This window comes from Lycium barbarum, chromosome 1, assembly GCF_019175385.1.
Source record: "Lycium barbarum isolate Lr01 chromosome 1, ASM1917538v2, whole genome shotgun sequence".
NCBI classification, from domain to species: Eukaryota; Viridiplantae; Streptophyta; class Magnoliopsida; order Solanales; family Solanaceae; genus Lycium; species Lycium barbarum.
The window spans coordinates 100,183,280-100,198,211 of NC_083337.1; the positions used below are offsets into that span (position 1 = coordinate 100,183,280).

Sequence of the window (14,932 nt, forward strand, 5' to 3'; positions counted from 1 at the left end):
TTTTTTTTTGCTCAAAGGCTTAAAAAATTACCTCAAATTCTTGTGTATGAAAGCTATATGAAATGTGTATGTGTAAGAGAAATTTTTAATATAGTTTTTCATACACAAAATGTGAAGGGAATTCTAAGTCTTGAGCGAGATAAACACATTTCATATCATTCTCATACATAAAAATTTGAGCGTAATGTTTAAGCCTTAATCGAGATATACACATTTCATTTGTTTTTCATACATAAAATTTGAGGAAATTTTTTAAGCCTTGAGCAAGATATACACATTTCATACACAAAAATTTAAGCGATTATTTTAAGTCATGAATGTTGTATCAAAGTTGTATACAACGTTGTTGTAGTTGTATTAATTTTATAGAAATCTAACATGAATTTTATACACGAAAATGTGAGCGAAATTCTAAGCCTTGAGCAAGATACAAATTTCATACTGTTTTTATACATACACTTTTGAGCGGATTTTTTAAGCCTTCAACGATATATACACGTTTCATACAATTTTCATACCGTTTTCATACACTAAATTTTGAGTAAACTTTTTAAGCCTTGAGCGAGATAAACACATTTCATACAACTTTCATACATAAATTTTTGAGTGAAAAAAATAAAAAAATATTTTAAAATAAATAAATAAAAAATAATTAAAAAAAATATATGTATATATTTTTTTAAAAGTATGTTTGTTATAGGTTTGTAATGTTATATTTTGTAAATAAAAAACTATGGTCACGTTCCATAAATATTTCTCCTTAATATGTATATATATATATATATATATATATATAGTTTACCAAAAAAAAAGCCACATCCTTTGTCGATTCTTTTCATGGAAATCGAACATAAAATTCAATCCTCTTGAATTTTCATTCACTCGTGTGGAACATTGGTATATGAGATGCAAGAATGGTGTGATGATTTTAATTTACTTCACGAGCAAGGATTTTAATTGGTTCAAGTTCAGATTAACTTAGTTGCATCTCACCACAATGATAGCATAATAAATAATTATATCGCCATACCATTTATTTCATTTTGACAAACATCATTTATTTGCCACAAAACCAACAAAAACCCGAAACTTCTTTATTGAAACACGTTTAAAACCTTGGAATAGTTTCACTTCATGGGCCCGTCTGTGGACCAATAATACAAAATTTGATCGGTTTACATGTGTTATCATAACTTTGAGTCCATTATACTGAAAAGATAGTGCCAGCTTCTTTTGTTCTCTCTATAATAAAATAATATGTGTCCCTTCTCTAGGGGTGTACATGGACCGGGTTGATTCGAGTTTTTCACATACCAAATCAAACCAATGATTTCGGGTTTTTAAATTTATAAATGAAACCAAACCAAACAAACAAAAGTCGGGTTTTCTCTGGTTTCTCGGGTTTTTCGGGTTTTTTTTCGGAAAAACTCTTCATAAAAAACATATTAGCTTTTAGTTCAAATATTTCTTTAGTCCTAGCTAGTAAGAAACAACTAAATAATTAAAGTGTTTCATAAAAAAAATAACACAAATGTGAGATGAGTGATGACATTATAATAAAATATTTAACAAAAAAGATAATAAAATCGCATAAAATAAATATCGCTAATTAATAAGTCATAATGAAGAAAAAAGAAAAAGAAGAGAAGATTAAAAAAAAAACTCCCTTCTCTCTCCTAAACCCATGCAAACCCTAACCTAATTTACAAATGTCGGCGCCGGTCATTGGTCAGCCGCCGACAGTGGCTGGCCAACCATTATCTCTTGCCTCTAGTTCTCAGTTCCCACCACCTCACCACCTTTCATCTTCCATTATCACCAAGAATCAAAACCAAGAACCTACAAAAAACCCTAACCCTACAAACCCTAGCCATGCAGAGAATGAAATTCCAAAAAACTACATCGATTTAATCAAGAACAATGAAGATTTGGTTGCACAAGGAGTTCCCGAGGGAGAACCAATCCCGCTAAAGCCAGTGAGATTGTGGATGGTGAGCACATGGTTGAATGGACAGAAGATGAAGTGCAACGTATGAATATTATAGCAAATCTTCAGTATGCAGTCGTCAGCAAGTTCTCCTATGGATGGCCAGATTTGGAGGAATTACATACGTAGATCCCACTACAATGTGGTTTGAAGGGAGATTGTCATATTGGTTTATTTCGCAGTAGACATATTCTAATAAGAATTGAATTGTTTGAAGATTGGCTAAAGATTATGGCAAAATCTGCTTACTATATAACACCAAAGGATGGTGGTATGTATCAGATGAGGACATTGTTATATGATACTAAGTTAAAAGTTGATGAGGAGACAACAATGGCCATGGCTTGGATTTCTTTCCCGAATCTACTACCAACATTCTTTGTGAAGAATGCCTTGTTTTCACTTGCCTCAGTAGTGGGCAAGCCTTTGCATTTAGATATGGCTACCATTAATAAGACTAGGCCTAATTTTGCTAGGTTGAAAGTCTTAGTTGATCTTGGTGCTAAATTGCCAAAGGTTGTTAACATGAATATTACAGATGAAAAGAATGGGAAGTCTCGATTGATTAAGGTGCAAATCCAATATGATGTTTTGCCAAAGTATTGTAAAAGGTGCAAGCTACAAGGTCATGATGAAGAGGGATGTAGAATTCTACATCCTCAACTTAGAAGAACTGCAGTTGAGGAGGTAGAAGTGGAAGGTGAAATTGAGGTTAAAAAAAAAGTTGATACAGGAAATGTCAGAAACAGGAATTATAGGAGGCCAACAACAATTTTGTCTAGTGGGAAAGTAAGTGGAGATCTAGGAAATTGGAATACTATGAAGGATAGGAGAGTTTTTACTATGGATAAGAATCCTAACAAATTTGTAGATGGTAATCACTAAATGGGAATGTTGCAGAAGTTAAGGTGGTCAATGCTTTTGAGGCTCTTTCTAAGGAAGGAGAGATCAATGAGGTTTCTGAGAGGGTGAATTTAGGAGGTAATAAGGAGGAGGTAGTAGGCTCTTCTAGCATAATTGGGGAGAAAGAATTGAATAAAGGCGATGATCCTTCAATTATTAAGTATCAGGAGAACAAACAGAAGGAGATTAATTTTAACAAGGTGTTAGATGATGGAGGGACAGGTGAGGGTGCTATAACTGTTGATACCATGGTTAATATGGTGAGGGATGCTGATACTATTATCAATAACATGGTTTCAAAAGTGATTCAAAATGAAGAGAGGGTAGGTGATGCGGATAAGGATATGAGTAACATCTCCAAAGATGTTGCACAAGTTGTAGATGGTGTTTGTCCAGATAGGAAGATTGTTGATTGTTATGAGGTTTCAGGGGTGGATAGGGATTGTAGTAGTAGTCCTTTGGCTACTAAATCTCCTTCAAAATGTGGTGATAGGGTAGAAGAGGAGATAGAAGGGGAGAAGGGTCTTAAAGTGGAGGATGATGTAGAGAAGAAATAGGAGATGAGCAGAATGGGTTTGAAGGGGATAGGAGTGATACAGAAGACCCGGGAGGAGGTGTGCAGAGTTGTGAAGATGGCAAGGCTATACAGCCTACTCCCCTGTCTGATCTAGAGATGACAACAACTATAGATATTGTCATTAGTTCTGGTATAATTTAACCTTTGGCTATACTTAACAATGACTTACCTTTGAAGAGGCTTAATTATATAGTAGCTCATAAAGTAGTTGCAGAAGTAAGTAGCTCTAATGCAGGAAAGGAGAATGTTCAATGTAACATGGAAGACTTAGAGGAATCTGTGGATCAGAAACTTGAACAAGTGAGCATTGAGGCTGGTGTTTCTCCTAAGTCAAAGTGTAAAAGTATGAAGAAAGGCAAAAAGGCTAATGGTGCTGAGATACAACAACCAACCAGGGTTGTGCCAAAGAGAGTTGTAGCAAATAAGATTTCTTTTAAATGATTGTTAAATCCTTTATTTGGAATATAAGATCAGTGAGGACACAACAAGATTTTCATAGTCTTCAAATGTTACATAAGCATCATAAGTTCTTATTTATAGCTTTGTTGGAACCTTTTCAACAAGCTAGGTATATACAAAAATATCAAAATAGGCTAGGAATGAAGACTGCAGGAGCAAATTGTAATGGGAAGATTTGGTTCTTTGTGAATGAGGAAATTGATATGGAAATTCTCTCAGATACCTCTCAGGAAGTCACCTTGAAGTTATGTATTCATGAGGAAAACAAATTCTTGATAACTACTTTGGTGTATGCTAAAATTGAGAGATTGCAGCTTTGGGACAATATATATCATTTTGCTAGTAATATAGATGCACCTTGGTTGGTTGGAGGATATTTTAATGTTGTTCTAAATGAAGATGATAAGATAGATGGAAATCCTGTAATTCCATAAGATTATGAGGATTTTGCATTTTGTATCAATTCATGTGAACTGTTGGAAATTGCTTTTAAAGGGAGTCCTTTTACTTGGTGGAATGGAAGAGCAGGTGATGATTGTATCTTTGAAAAGTTGGATAGAGTTGTCATTAACTCACTGTTGCAACAATGGTTTGGTAACATAGAAGTGGAGCATTTGTCCAGGACTGGATCAGCTTATGCCCCCCTCCTCATTACTCTTGGAACTGATGCTGCAAACTTTACAAAACCTTTTAGGTTCTTGAAATTTTGGATAGAACACCCCTCATTTTTTGATACTGTTAAAGCAAATTGGCCTGCGGAGAGTGATAGTAATCCTTTTTTGAGTTTTAAAAAGAAGATCAAGTAGATGAAAGGAGCTTTGTCAGTATGGAGTAAGAAAGCTTTTGGTGACATTTTCAAGCAGCTCATCATTATGGAGGATATTGTGAGAATTAAAGAGCAACTCTTTGAAGAAGAACCTACAGTGGAGAATAGAACTGTCCTACAAGTGGCACAAGCTGAAATGAAGAGGTATCTGCATTATGAAGAAGAATTTTGGAGGCAAAAATCTAGTTATACATGGTTTACAGAAGGTGATAGGAATACAAGATTCTACCATAGTATTGTAAATGGAAGAAGAAAGAGGCTCCAAATTAAGAGGATTTAGCAATCAGATGGAGTATGGCTAGAAACTGAAGAAAATATAACAGATGGGGCAGTTAACTTCTTTCATAATTAGTTTGCACAAGAGGGATCTAATTTTGACTCTAGCATGCTCAAGAACATTCCTAAATTGGTGTATGATGAGTGCAATGATCAGTTCTGTGCTTTGCCTACATTTGAATAAGTAAAAAGAGTAGTATTTGAGCTTGAGAGTGACAGTGCTTATGGTCCAGATGGATTTTCAGGTACATTCTATCATGCATGTTGGGATATTATAGGTGTGGATGTCTTTAGTTTGGTCAAGGCATTTTATGAAGGGCATACACTTCCTAAATCAATTGCTCATATTAATCTTGTACTTCTTCCAAAGAAACCACTTGTTCAAAGTTTTGCTGATCTCAGGCCTATCAGCTTGAGCAATTTTATCAAAAAGGTGATTTCAAGGGTGGTACATGGGAAGCTTGATTGTATTTTACCGCAGTTGATATCCAGTAATAAATCAGGTTTTGTTAAAGGAAGAAGTATTGTTGAAAATGTATTGCTTACACAATAAATAGTGACTGATATTAGGAAGAGAGGAGACTTGTAAGTGTTATTATAAAGTTAGATATGGCCAAGGCATATGATAGAGTGTCATGGCTATATCTGACTAAGGTTCTGGAGAAAATGGGCTTTGCAGGAGTGTTGACACCTAATTTTTGACCTCCCGTAATTTATTTCAGTCACTCAGAATCCCCGGATAATACAGAATGAGCTGAGCATTTTTACAACCTTAACTGATTTTTATAAATTGCCGAGATCACTATTTCTTCCACTTAAATTAACAAAAAGGGATTTTCAAGCATCATATTTTTATTTAGAGAATAATAAATATTTTCAGAATATTTTATTAGATTTTGTTAAACTTAAATTTAAAAAAAAAAAAGAGGAAGAGAGAAAGAGGAAGAGTTATTATTTAATCATTTAAAATTATTTTCAAATAATTCTTTCCTTTTATTTTATCTTTGAAAGTTTGGATAATTTAAGTAATTAACTATTTAACCTTTTTAACTCCTGATTTTTATAAAATAAGCATAATTGCCCTTTAATGTTTTAATTAGGCTAGTTAATTAATTAAGTGATAATTATTGCAAAATTGAGCCCTTTATATAGATATATTTTCCTTTTGTTTTTGCCTCAGCCATATTTAATTTATTCAGCCCACCATTTAAAGAAATTAGTTTGTTTTGCAAAATCAGCCTGTTAATATTTCATTAAAAATAATAGGTTTAACCTAATTTCCAAAATTTGATTAAAAAGGCCATAATTAAAATAAATATGTTAGGCCAGTTAATTAAGGCCATTTTTAGGCCCATTAACAACTTAACCGACTTCTCAAAATTATTTTTAGTAAAGTATTTGCGGCCTAATTTTCCCCGTGATTTAAATTTCCTCTAATTTTAGTTATTAATTGCTAGGAATTAGATATACCCAGCGTATACACCAAGTATACACACATATATATGAAATATAAGTGTATACACTTGGTGTATACATGAAGATTAAGGCCCCCTTTTAATTGAACTCGGATTTGGATCGAGTCCAGCCTAATAAGGCCGAACCGGCCCAAATCCCCCCAACATAAAAGCCAAAAGGCCTCAGCCTTCACCCCCTTTTCACCATTTTCACGATTTTTGGCTAGGGTTTGATAACCCTTAGCCACCGCCTCACATTCTCTCTCTCATCCTCTATCCAAAACACTTAGCCGCCGCCTCACATTCTCTCTCTCATCCTCTATCCAAAACGCGATTTTTGGCAATGTTTCAGACGAGGCCAGAGGTCACTAGGCCTTTCCATGGGTGAAAAGGGCAAGACAATTAATGCCATTGCCCTATTTCACTAAAACTCGATCGATTAAACCAAAGCATGATATGTTCTTTTTTCTTTTTCACCTTTTTGTCTATTTCTCAGTCAAACCACTAAGATCCTTAATTAATTTTGATTGGTTTGAATCCTTGAATTCGCATTTTCATTTTTTAGACTTGACCCTTTGAGTTGAGGCATTAGTTAAAAAGTTTTTTTTTTTTTTTTTTTTTTTTTTTTTTTTTTTTTTTTGTTTTCATTGTGTGGTGGCTGAGGAGGGAGTTGGAAGAACAAAGGAGCTTTCGAATCCAATTCTTGACCAAGGCTGCATTTAAAAAAGGTAACACTTTAAACTTGTCATTTATTTTTTGTTATTTTGATATTTAGTCTTTTTTTTAGTATTATGTGTTCTGGAGACTGATGGGTAGTCTCATAAAATAGTCTTGTCTTAGCATTATTTGAGTGAACTTGGAATAAATCCCCTCTAATATGATGCCTTTAATAATTATGTGCTTAGCCTGATATTTGGGTTGTTTGTTTGAATTAAAGGACTTGGATTCATGTTAATCCTGTGTAAAAAATGTGTGTGAAATGCTATAGAACTGAAATTATCCATATGGAACAAGTTTGAGGTCTGGTGAGGGTCAATAGTTCACTATTAGTACTGTGTTTAAATAAGGAGTTTGCTTTAGCTAATTAGGGGACATCTAGGATATTACATAACTGTTTGAGTAATAATTTAGATTGTATGATTTTGATAAGACTGCCTTGTTCTAGATCCCTACATGACATGTTGTTGGATCACTATTTGATCATTTGCCCTCTCTATGTGACAATACTTACTTTGAAAGAACTAATGACCTAGATATACCTCTAAGTGCTGTTGTATGTGTTATGTCCCGTGCTTTTGTATAATTGGAATTCGAGAAATAAGTAAGACTTGTGTGTTATGAAGAGATATTTTGATTTTAGTGAATATGACTATGTTGGTTATGGAATTATTAACGTTAAGACATCGGGGAAGGCCGAGGGTAAATTTGGAATTTCGGAAATTAGTTTCGGGAATTACAAAACGGGGCTTTTGTGAATTGGGCCAAGAATTAGCACAAAAAAAAAATTGAAGCCCAAGATGATGAAGTGGCCGGCCAAGGTAAAGGTCCAAGCCAACATTTTAAAGGTCATGTGATATACACATGACCTATGGATGGATATATATCAACTCCACACTTAGTAATTATCAAGAAAAAAATTAGAACTCAACTTTGAGCCAAGAACACCTCGCGGCCGAGAATAGGAGAAAGGGAGAAAAAACATTCCCAAGCTTGGTTGTTGATAAAAAATTCTTGTTCTTCCCATAGTTGTGAAGTACTCAAGACCCTCTTCAACGGGGTATAATTAGTTTGGCACAAGAACTACGTTTGCGACAAGTCGGGGTTTCAAGAAAAGGTGAGAATTCTTACACTTTTATGTTATAGAATTGATATGAATGTGTTAAGGATTGAGAATAGAGGAGAATCCCGTAACTTTGATGCTTATAGAAAGCCGTGGGTGTGTGTGTGTTGGTGTTGTAGCCGTGAGTTACATGAAGTGCAAAGGCATAGGAATTTTATCTTGTTTAGTTGGTTTGTGGCATCGTTATAACATTTAGGACGTAAATGATTGATTAATGAATTAATTTGGCGTTGGAAAATGATTTCGGACATTATCGGAAAGTGTATGCCTTTGGTATATTCACGTATATCATGGTATATCTTTGAGGCTAATGACTTTAAATGTGACATATAGTTGATGTTAATGAATTCGGAATGAAACGACGCAAGTTAGAATGTCCGTCGTGACTTTTGATGTTTTGAATGAAATATGGAGAATAATGAATTTCGGGAACTTTCGTATATGGTTTGGCATGTCTTAGTATGCTAGGTGAATATTGGAACCTCCGGAGCATTTCTGCTCCTCGAAACCCGATCCACAGAAAAGTTACTATTTATTCAATTCAATTGAAGCCTAAGGGCTCTATTTTGGCTAGAATGCCACCACTCGTCCGAAACCTATCGAAATGTGGTCGGGTAACTTAGAAATGATTATGTATGACCTTTGGCCTATAAACGTTCGATAAATATGTTCGCCACCTCAATTTGACTCGAGGTGGGCCCGCTACCCCTAAACGCCCTATTTGTCTTATTGGGCTATCTTTGTAAATAAAGTTTGACATGCTACTTTCGATTTTGGAACTTCCTCCTACGAGATATGTTTTGAATATTATGATATGCTAAGTTACGTTTTGAGCCACACGTAATATTTTGGGAACGTTTTGTGAAATGAAACTTTGTATCGACTAAGTATTCGATTATTTTGTACTATGAAATGACTTATGAGACTACTAAGTTTTGAAAGGCTATTTTGAAATATGAATTGCATTTGTTTGCTCACGACTCCGCTCGTGCCTTATTATGACTTCGTTCACCGGTTCCCGGGCCGGTTATGATTCGTGCGCCCTATGATAATTCGGCCGTATGCTGTGTTACGGTTCCCGAGGCTTCGCCATAAGGCCGGGTTCCGTTTGGAGTTATGCTGTGATATGGCTCGTGATGCGATACGCTCACCTATGTTTGTGTTTGTGATCGGGGATGTACGGAGATTTGAAACTTTCTGGTGTTATGCTGTGTGTGGCGCCAGCGTCGGAGTGGCGACCACGTTCTTAAGCGTTTGCATGATTTCGTTTGCATTATGTATACGTATATGACTTTGATACGGATTTTGACATACTGATTTGTACTCCACTTTGTTATCTGATTTGCTTTCAGTTTTGATCCATATTTCTGTACTCCGTGCTTTACATACTCAGTACATATTTCGTACTGACCCCCTTTCTTCGGGGGCTGCGTTTCATGCCCGCAGGTACAAACATTGGTGATCCTCCACTGTAGGCTTCACTTTCTGCTATTTTGGAGTACTCCTTCTGATCCGGAGTCCACTTTTGGTACAGACTCCTTTTGCTATGTATATGCTCTGTATATTTGACGATTTGGGTACGGCGGGGCCCTGTCTCGCCATATGTCTTTGTTTTGAGTTCGTAGAGGCCTGTAGTCATATATGTGGGGCGAGGGTCCTATATATGTTTGTTTGATTTTGTTTTCTGGTCTTAAAGCGGTCCGTTTGTTTGGATGGCCCTAAATGGACCTTATGCTTATGTTTGCACTTTCGACCGGCGATGTCTATTCCGCCGCTCAGTTTGTATTTGATATGGCATTTTGATTTGTGCGATCTCTTAAGACATATTTGATAAAGATTCTGTTTGATATGACTTTTATGAATTTTTGGAATATGCTCGGATTTGGTAAATAAATATGCAATTTGGTCTGGGTACCCAGATAGGGTGCCAGTCGCGGCCCACGGGGCTGGGTCGTGACAAAAGTGGTATCAGAGCAGTTTGTCCTCGGAATGTCTGCAGGCCGTGTCTCGTAGAGTCTTGTTTATCGGTGTGTTGTGCACCACATCTATAAACAGGAAGCTACAGGGCATTTAGGATGTTACCCTTCTTTGGATTCTTAGATCGTACGATAAAGCTATATGATTAGGATGATTCTCCCCTACGAATTGTTGTATCTACAGCGAGGCTCCAGAAGAGCAGAAGTGTCGGTATTTGGGGAAAATGTTTCTGACCCTTTTCCTGCAGGTGATCGTAAGTTGATAAATAATGAAGAGGAGCGCTTCGGATGATGGGGATGGGGGTGCTAATAAGGCCCCTAGGACATCACCAGGACCGAGTAGGCAGATCCCCAGCTACTCGATTGAGACAGATCCTTCGGAGGATCCAGAGACAATTCCTCCAGAGTTTTTGATCCCCAGAGCAGAGGCTCCCAGGGAAGACAGTTACGATACCGACCCTTCGGAGGACCCAGCGACGATACCTCCAAAGTTTCTTACTCCCAGGGAGGAGGATAGCCCCGAGGCTGAGCCACTAGAGCACTCCTCTGGGACGCCGGAGGAGGAGATTCCCGAGGATGTGCCAGCAGCTCCGGTAGTGGAGCAGTATGTTAGACAGGCTTCCCCAGAGAGTGTTACGCCCTATTCCAGCCCTTTGTCCTGGCCGTCGGTGAACCAGGAATTGCCAGGCTACCTACACTCCTCCGATTCAGATGCAGGTAACAGTGGGGGCCAGACCGACGACGATGATGAGGGACACAGTTCCCACGGCAGCTCCCCAGGTTAGACCCAAGTTGATCAGTTATGAGTACGTAAGTTTCCTAGAATTTTCGATATGTGTATGATATCTGTAAAACGCTGTTCTATGAAGACGACAGAAATTTAAAAGGATTAGAGACCTAGTGACCAAAGGCAAGGGCGACTGAGATGTCCCCACCGGCAATGTGAGCCTAGAAATCCCGGATGAAAGTAAACAGGAAAGTGCCTCCGATGCTGTTAAGTTGGGCACGTGTGGTAGGTGTCGACGACGTTATAATTCTTACTTGAGGTTATCAGCCCCGTGTGGCTGCGATACGACATGATATGATATGTATGTGTGTGTATATGTGTTGGCCCTGTGAGGCATAATTGGTATTTCTGGTGTACAGGTTTCGGATAGTAAGAAAAACAGAGGAACCTCTGCCCAAATTTTTCCAGAAATATGGAAGTAAATATGTAGACTAAGTACAAAAAGGTCCCGCAATACTTGTCAGACTTTAGTTTTCTTCTACCAGTGGCCGGAGAACACCTTACGGTGATATTTTATCAGATTCCACCGATTATTTGGAGGCGGAATTCGTGGGACGAAGACTTAAATCCGTGGGTTATCCGTAATCACATGTATATGTGTATGAAGGTGAATGTTTAAGATTCAGAAAGGCGACATGGTAATGGTACGACTTAGCCGGGGGTGGGACCCGCTACAAAATTTTTCCGAAAATTTGCTAAGACCCCGATCTGCCCTAAAATTATGTGACAAAGGCCCTGCGGGGTAATCGACGGAATTATATTAGCCCTAACGCGTCAAAATGCATGAAAGTTTCGGGGTTAAGCGTGCTCAAGCCAGAGCAATTCTGGGATGGGTGACCCCTGGGAAGTAATGTAAAGTTTTTCATAAGTGAGAGTGCGATAAATATAGATGGAAATTTAGGGTAACCAAAAGGTAAATAGAATGTGTGTGGAGTAATTAGCGCCCTTTCGGGAGTCGCGCAGAACGAGGCGGACTAAATGGGCAAAAAGAAAATGGTACAACACCGCTTGGGAAATTGAACGAATTTAAATAACAGTCAGAGACGTTCGCCAGTAAGGTATTAGTAAATGTGTGTGTGTGTGTATGTATGATTTTCGTTTGGTGCCCATGTGGGTTACGAGCCGAGACCCGGCAACTAATGTTGTGATAGACGGAAGGTTTTACTAAACCGAATACATGAAGCGAAGCGGGGGCGACGATCCGAAGGTTGTCAAGGGATAGAAAATCCCTAAGTACATTATAATTCAGTTTAGAATGACGATGTCTGAAAGAGAAAATGAGTATGGAGGGTAGGAAAGATGAAAGATAAGCAGTGTGAATAAGTGGAATCTTTGAAAGAGTCGATACGCGAGACGCGAGACAATTTGTGTGACAGCTTGGCGAATAAGTTTACAAATAAAGGGAAATTTTTCATGAATCATTGGAGCCTTAATAAGAGTGATCTGATTCTAATTCGGATTCTATCTGCTAAACTTCTGCACTCCCGATTTTGATAAGGCTCTGTCTATTACGCCTCTATGCTTCTGGCCTCGATTGTGTCCCCATTTGATAAACCTTGGTACATCCGGTTTTGAATCTGTTCTTGGTTGATATACCTCTGTATGATTGGCTCTGATTGCGAATCCGTCCGACACATCTCTGTATGTCTGACTCTGGATACGAATCTGTCTGATATATCTCTGGTGTTTTTGTATGTGGATCTGTTTTGCGTTCTTAAGCGGCTCGTATGCTACGGTGGCCAAGACGGCCCATGAGTTTGTACGTGTGTGTGTGTATTTGGGCGATGTATATTCCGCCACCTTTATGATTTTGATATGATTGTTCTGCACGGGCGACCGCTTAAGATAAGCGTTCGATAAATGTTTGTGTGACGTATGTTATTAATTTCCAGTTCGAACAACGTATGTTAAGTCTGGATGAGCCTGAATACGATGATCTGGTTGTGAGTCTGTTTGGGGTGCCTAAGTAGGGCACCAGTCGCGGCCCACGGGGTTGGGTCGTGACAAAAGTGATATCATCTGAATTTGATTTCGAATCCGTCTGATACGCCTTTGTACGTCTGACTCCGATCTCAGATTTGTCTGACATACTTTTGTACCTCTGATTTTGACTATGAAACCGTCCGCCATAGTCTAGTACGTCTGCCTCCGATTACGAGTTCGTTCGATATGCTTCTAGGCGTCTGGTCCTAGTTCTGAATCCGTTGGTGTGAAGTGTTTGGTATGATTCTGAATCCGTTGGTGTGAGGTGTCTGGTATGAAGTGGGATTACGATAATATGGTAGGGACCTCAGCAGTGTAACAAGGAATGATATTGACTATGATGTCTGGAAAGCGTTTGTCCATTAAAAAAAAAATATAGCGGGTGGTCCGATGATTATGTGGGGTACGAGAAAATATATTATGAAGGCATTTGAATTAGTGATGTGAAGAATTACCCCATCATGGGGGTGAAGAAGCTATGTCGGAAAGTCCACGAAGGACAATTACGAAGAGGACCCTCCCGAAGCAGTATGACGCCCAATAAAGTCAATTCAACATTCGAGGACGAATGTTCTTAAGGGGGGGAGAATGTTATGTCCCGTGCTTTTGTATAATTGGAATTCGAGAAATAAGTAAGACTTGTGTGTTATGAAGAGATATTTTGATTTTAGTGAATATGACTATGTTGGTTATGGAATTATTAACGTTAAGACATCGGGGAAGGCCGAGGGTAAATTTGGAATTTCGGAAATTAGTTTCGGGAATTACAAAACGGGGCTTTTGTGAATTGGGCCAAGAATTAGCACAAAAAAAAAATTGAAGCCCAAGATGATGAAGTGGCCGGCCAAGGTAAAGGTCCAAGCCCACATTTTAAAGGTCATGTGATATACACATGACCTATGGATGGATATATATCAACTCCACACTTAGTAATTATCAAGAAAAAAATTAGAACTCAACTTTGAGCCAAGAACACCTCTCGGCCGAGAATAGGAGAAAGGGAGAAAAAAAAATTCCCAAGCTTGGTTGTTGATCAAAAATTCTTGTTCTTCCCATAGTTGTGAAGTACTCAAGACCCTCTTCAACGGGGTATAATTAGTTTGGCACAAGAACTACGTTTGCGACAAGTCGGGGTTTCAAGAAAAGGTGAGAATTCTTACACTTTTATGTTATAGAATTGGTATGAATGTGTTAAGGATTGAGAATAGACGAGAATCCCGTAACTTTGATGCTTATAGAAAGCCGTGGGTGTGTGTGTGTTGGTGTTGTAGCCGTGAGTTACATGAAGTGCAAAGGCATAGGAATTTTATCTTGTTTAGTTGGTTTGTGGCGTCGTTATAACATTTAGGACGTAAATGATTGATTAATGAATTAAATTGGCGTTGGAAAATGATTTCGGACATTATCGGAAAGTGTATGCCTTTGGTATATTCACGTATATCATGGTATATCTTTGAGGCTAATGACTTTAAATGTGACATATAGTTGATGTTAATGAATTCGGAATGAAACGACGCAAGTTAGAATGTCCGTCGTGACTTTTGATGTTTTGAATGAAATATGGAGAATAATGAATTTCGGGAACTTTCGTATATGGTTTGGCATGTCTTAGTGTGCTAGGTGAATATTGGAACCTCCGGAGCATTTCTGCTCCTCGAAACCCGATCCACAGAAAAGTTACTATTTATTCAATTCAATTGAAGCCTAAGGGCTCTATTTTGGCTAGAATGCCACCACTCGTCCGAAACCTATCGAAATGTGGTCGGGTAACTTAGAAATGATTATGTATGACCTTTGGCCTATAAACGTTCGATAAATATGTTCGCCACCTCAATTTGACTCGAGGTGGGCCCGCTACCCCGAA

At 37.9% G+C, this 14,932-nt stretch overlaps 1 protein-coding gene across 1 annotated transcript; it reads left to right on the forward strand.

The window, feature by feature from the left end:
- Window positions 1-2,218: 2,218 nt before the first annotated feature.
- On the forward strand, window positions 2,219-3,447 carry LOC132612979 (uncharacterized). Its single transcript, XM_060327043.1, has 2 exons — window positions 2,219-2,776; window positions 2,896-3,447. The coding sequence occupies exons 1-2, from the start codon at window positions 2,219-2,221 to the stop codon at window positions 3,445-3,447; spliced, it is 1,110 nt and encodes a 369-aa protein (XP_060183026.1).
- Window positions 3,448-14,932: the final 11,485 nt, after the last annotated feature.

What these genes read in the sequence shown, in the direction of transcription:
- LOC132612979 (XM_060327043.1), top strand. Translation starts at nt 2,219, where the DNA reads ATGGCAAAATCTGCTTACTATATAACACCAAAGGATGGTGGTATGTAT. An exon ending in CAATTTTGTCTAGTGGGAAA is followed by an intron (nt 2,777 to 2,895) that starts GTAAGTGGAGAT and finishes GCAGAAGTTAAG; the next exon opens with GTGGTCAATGCTTTTGAGGC.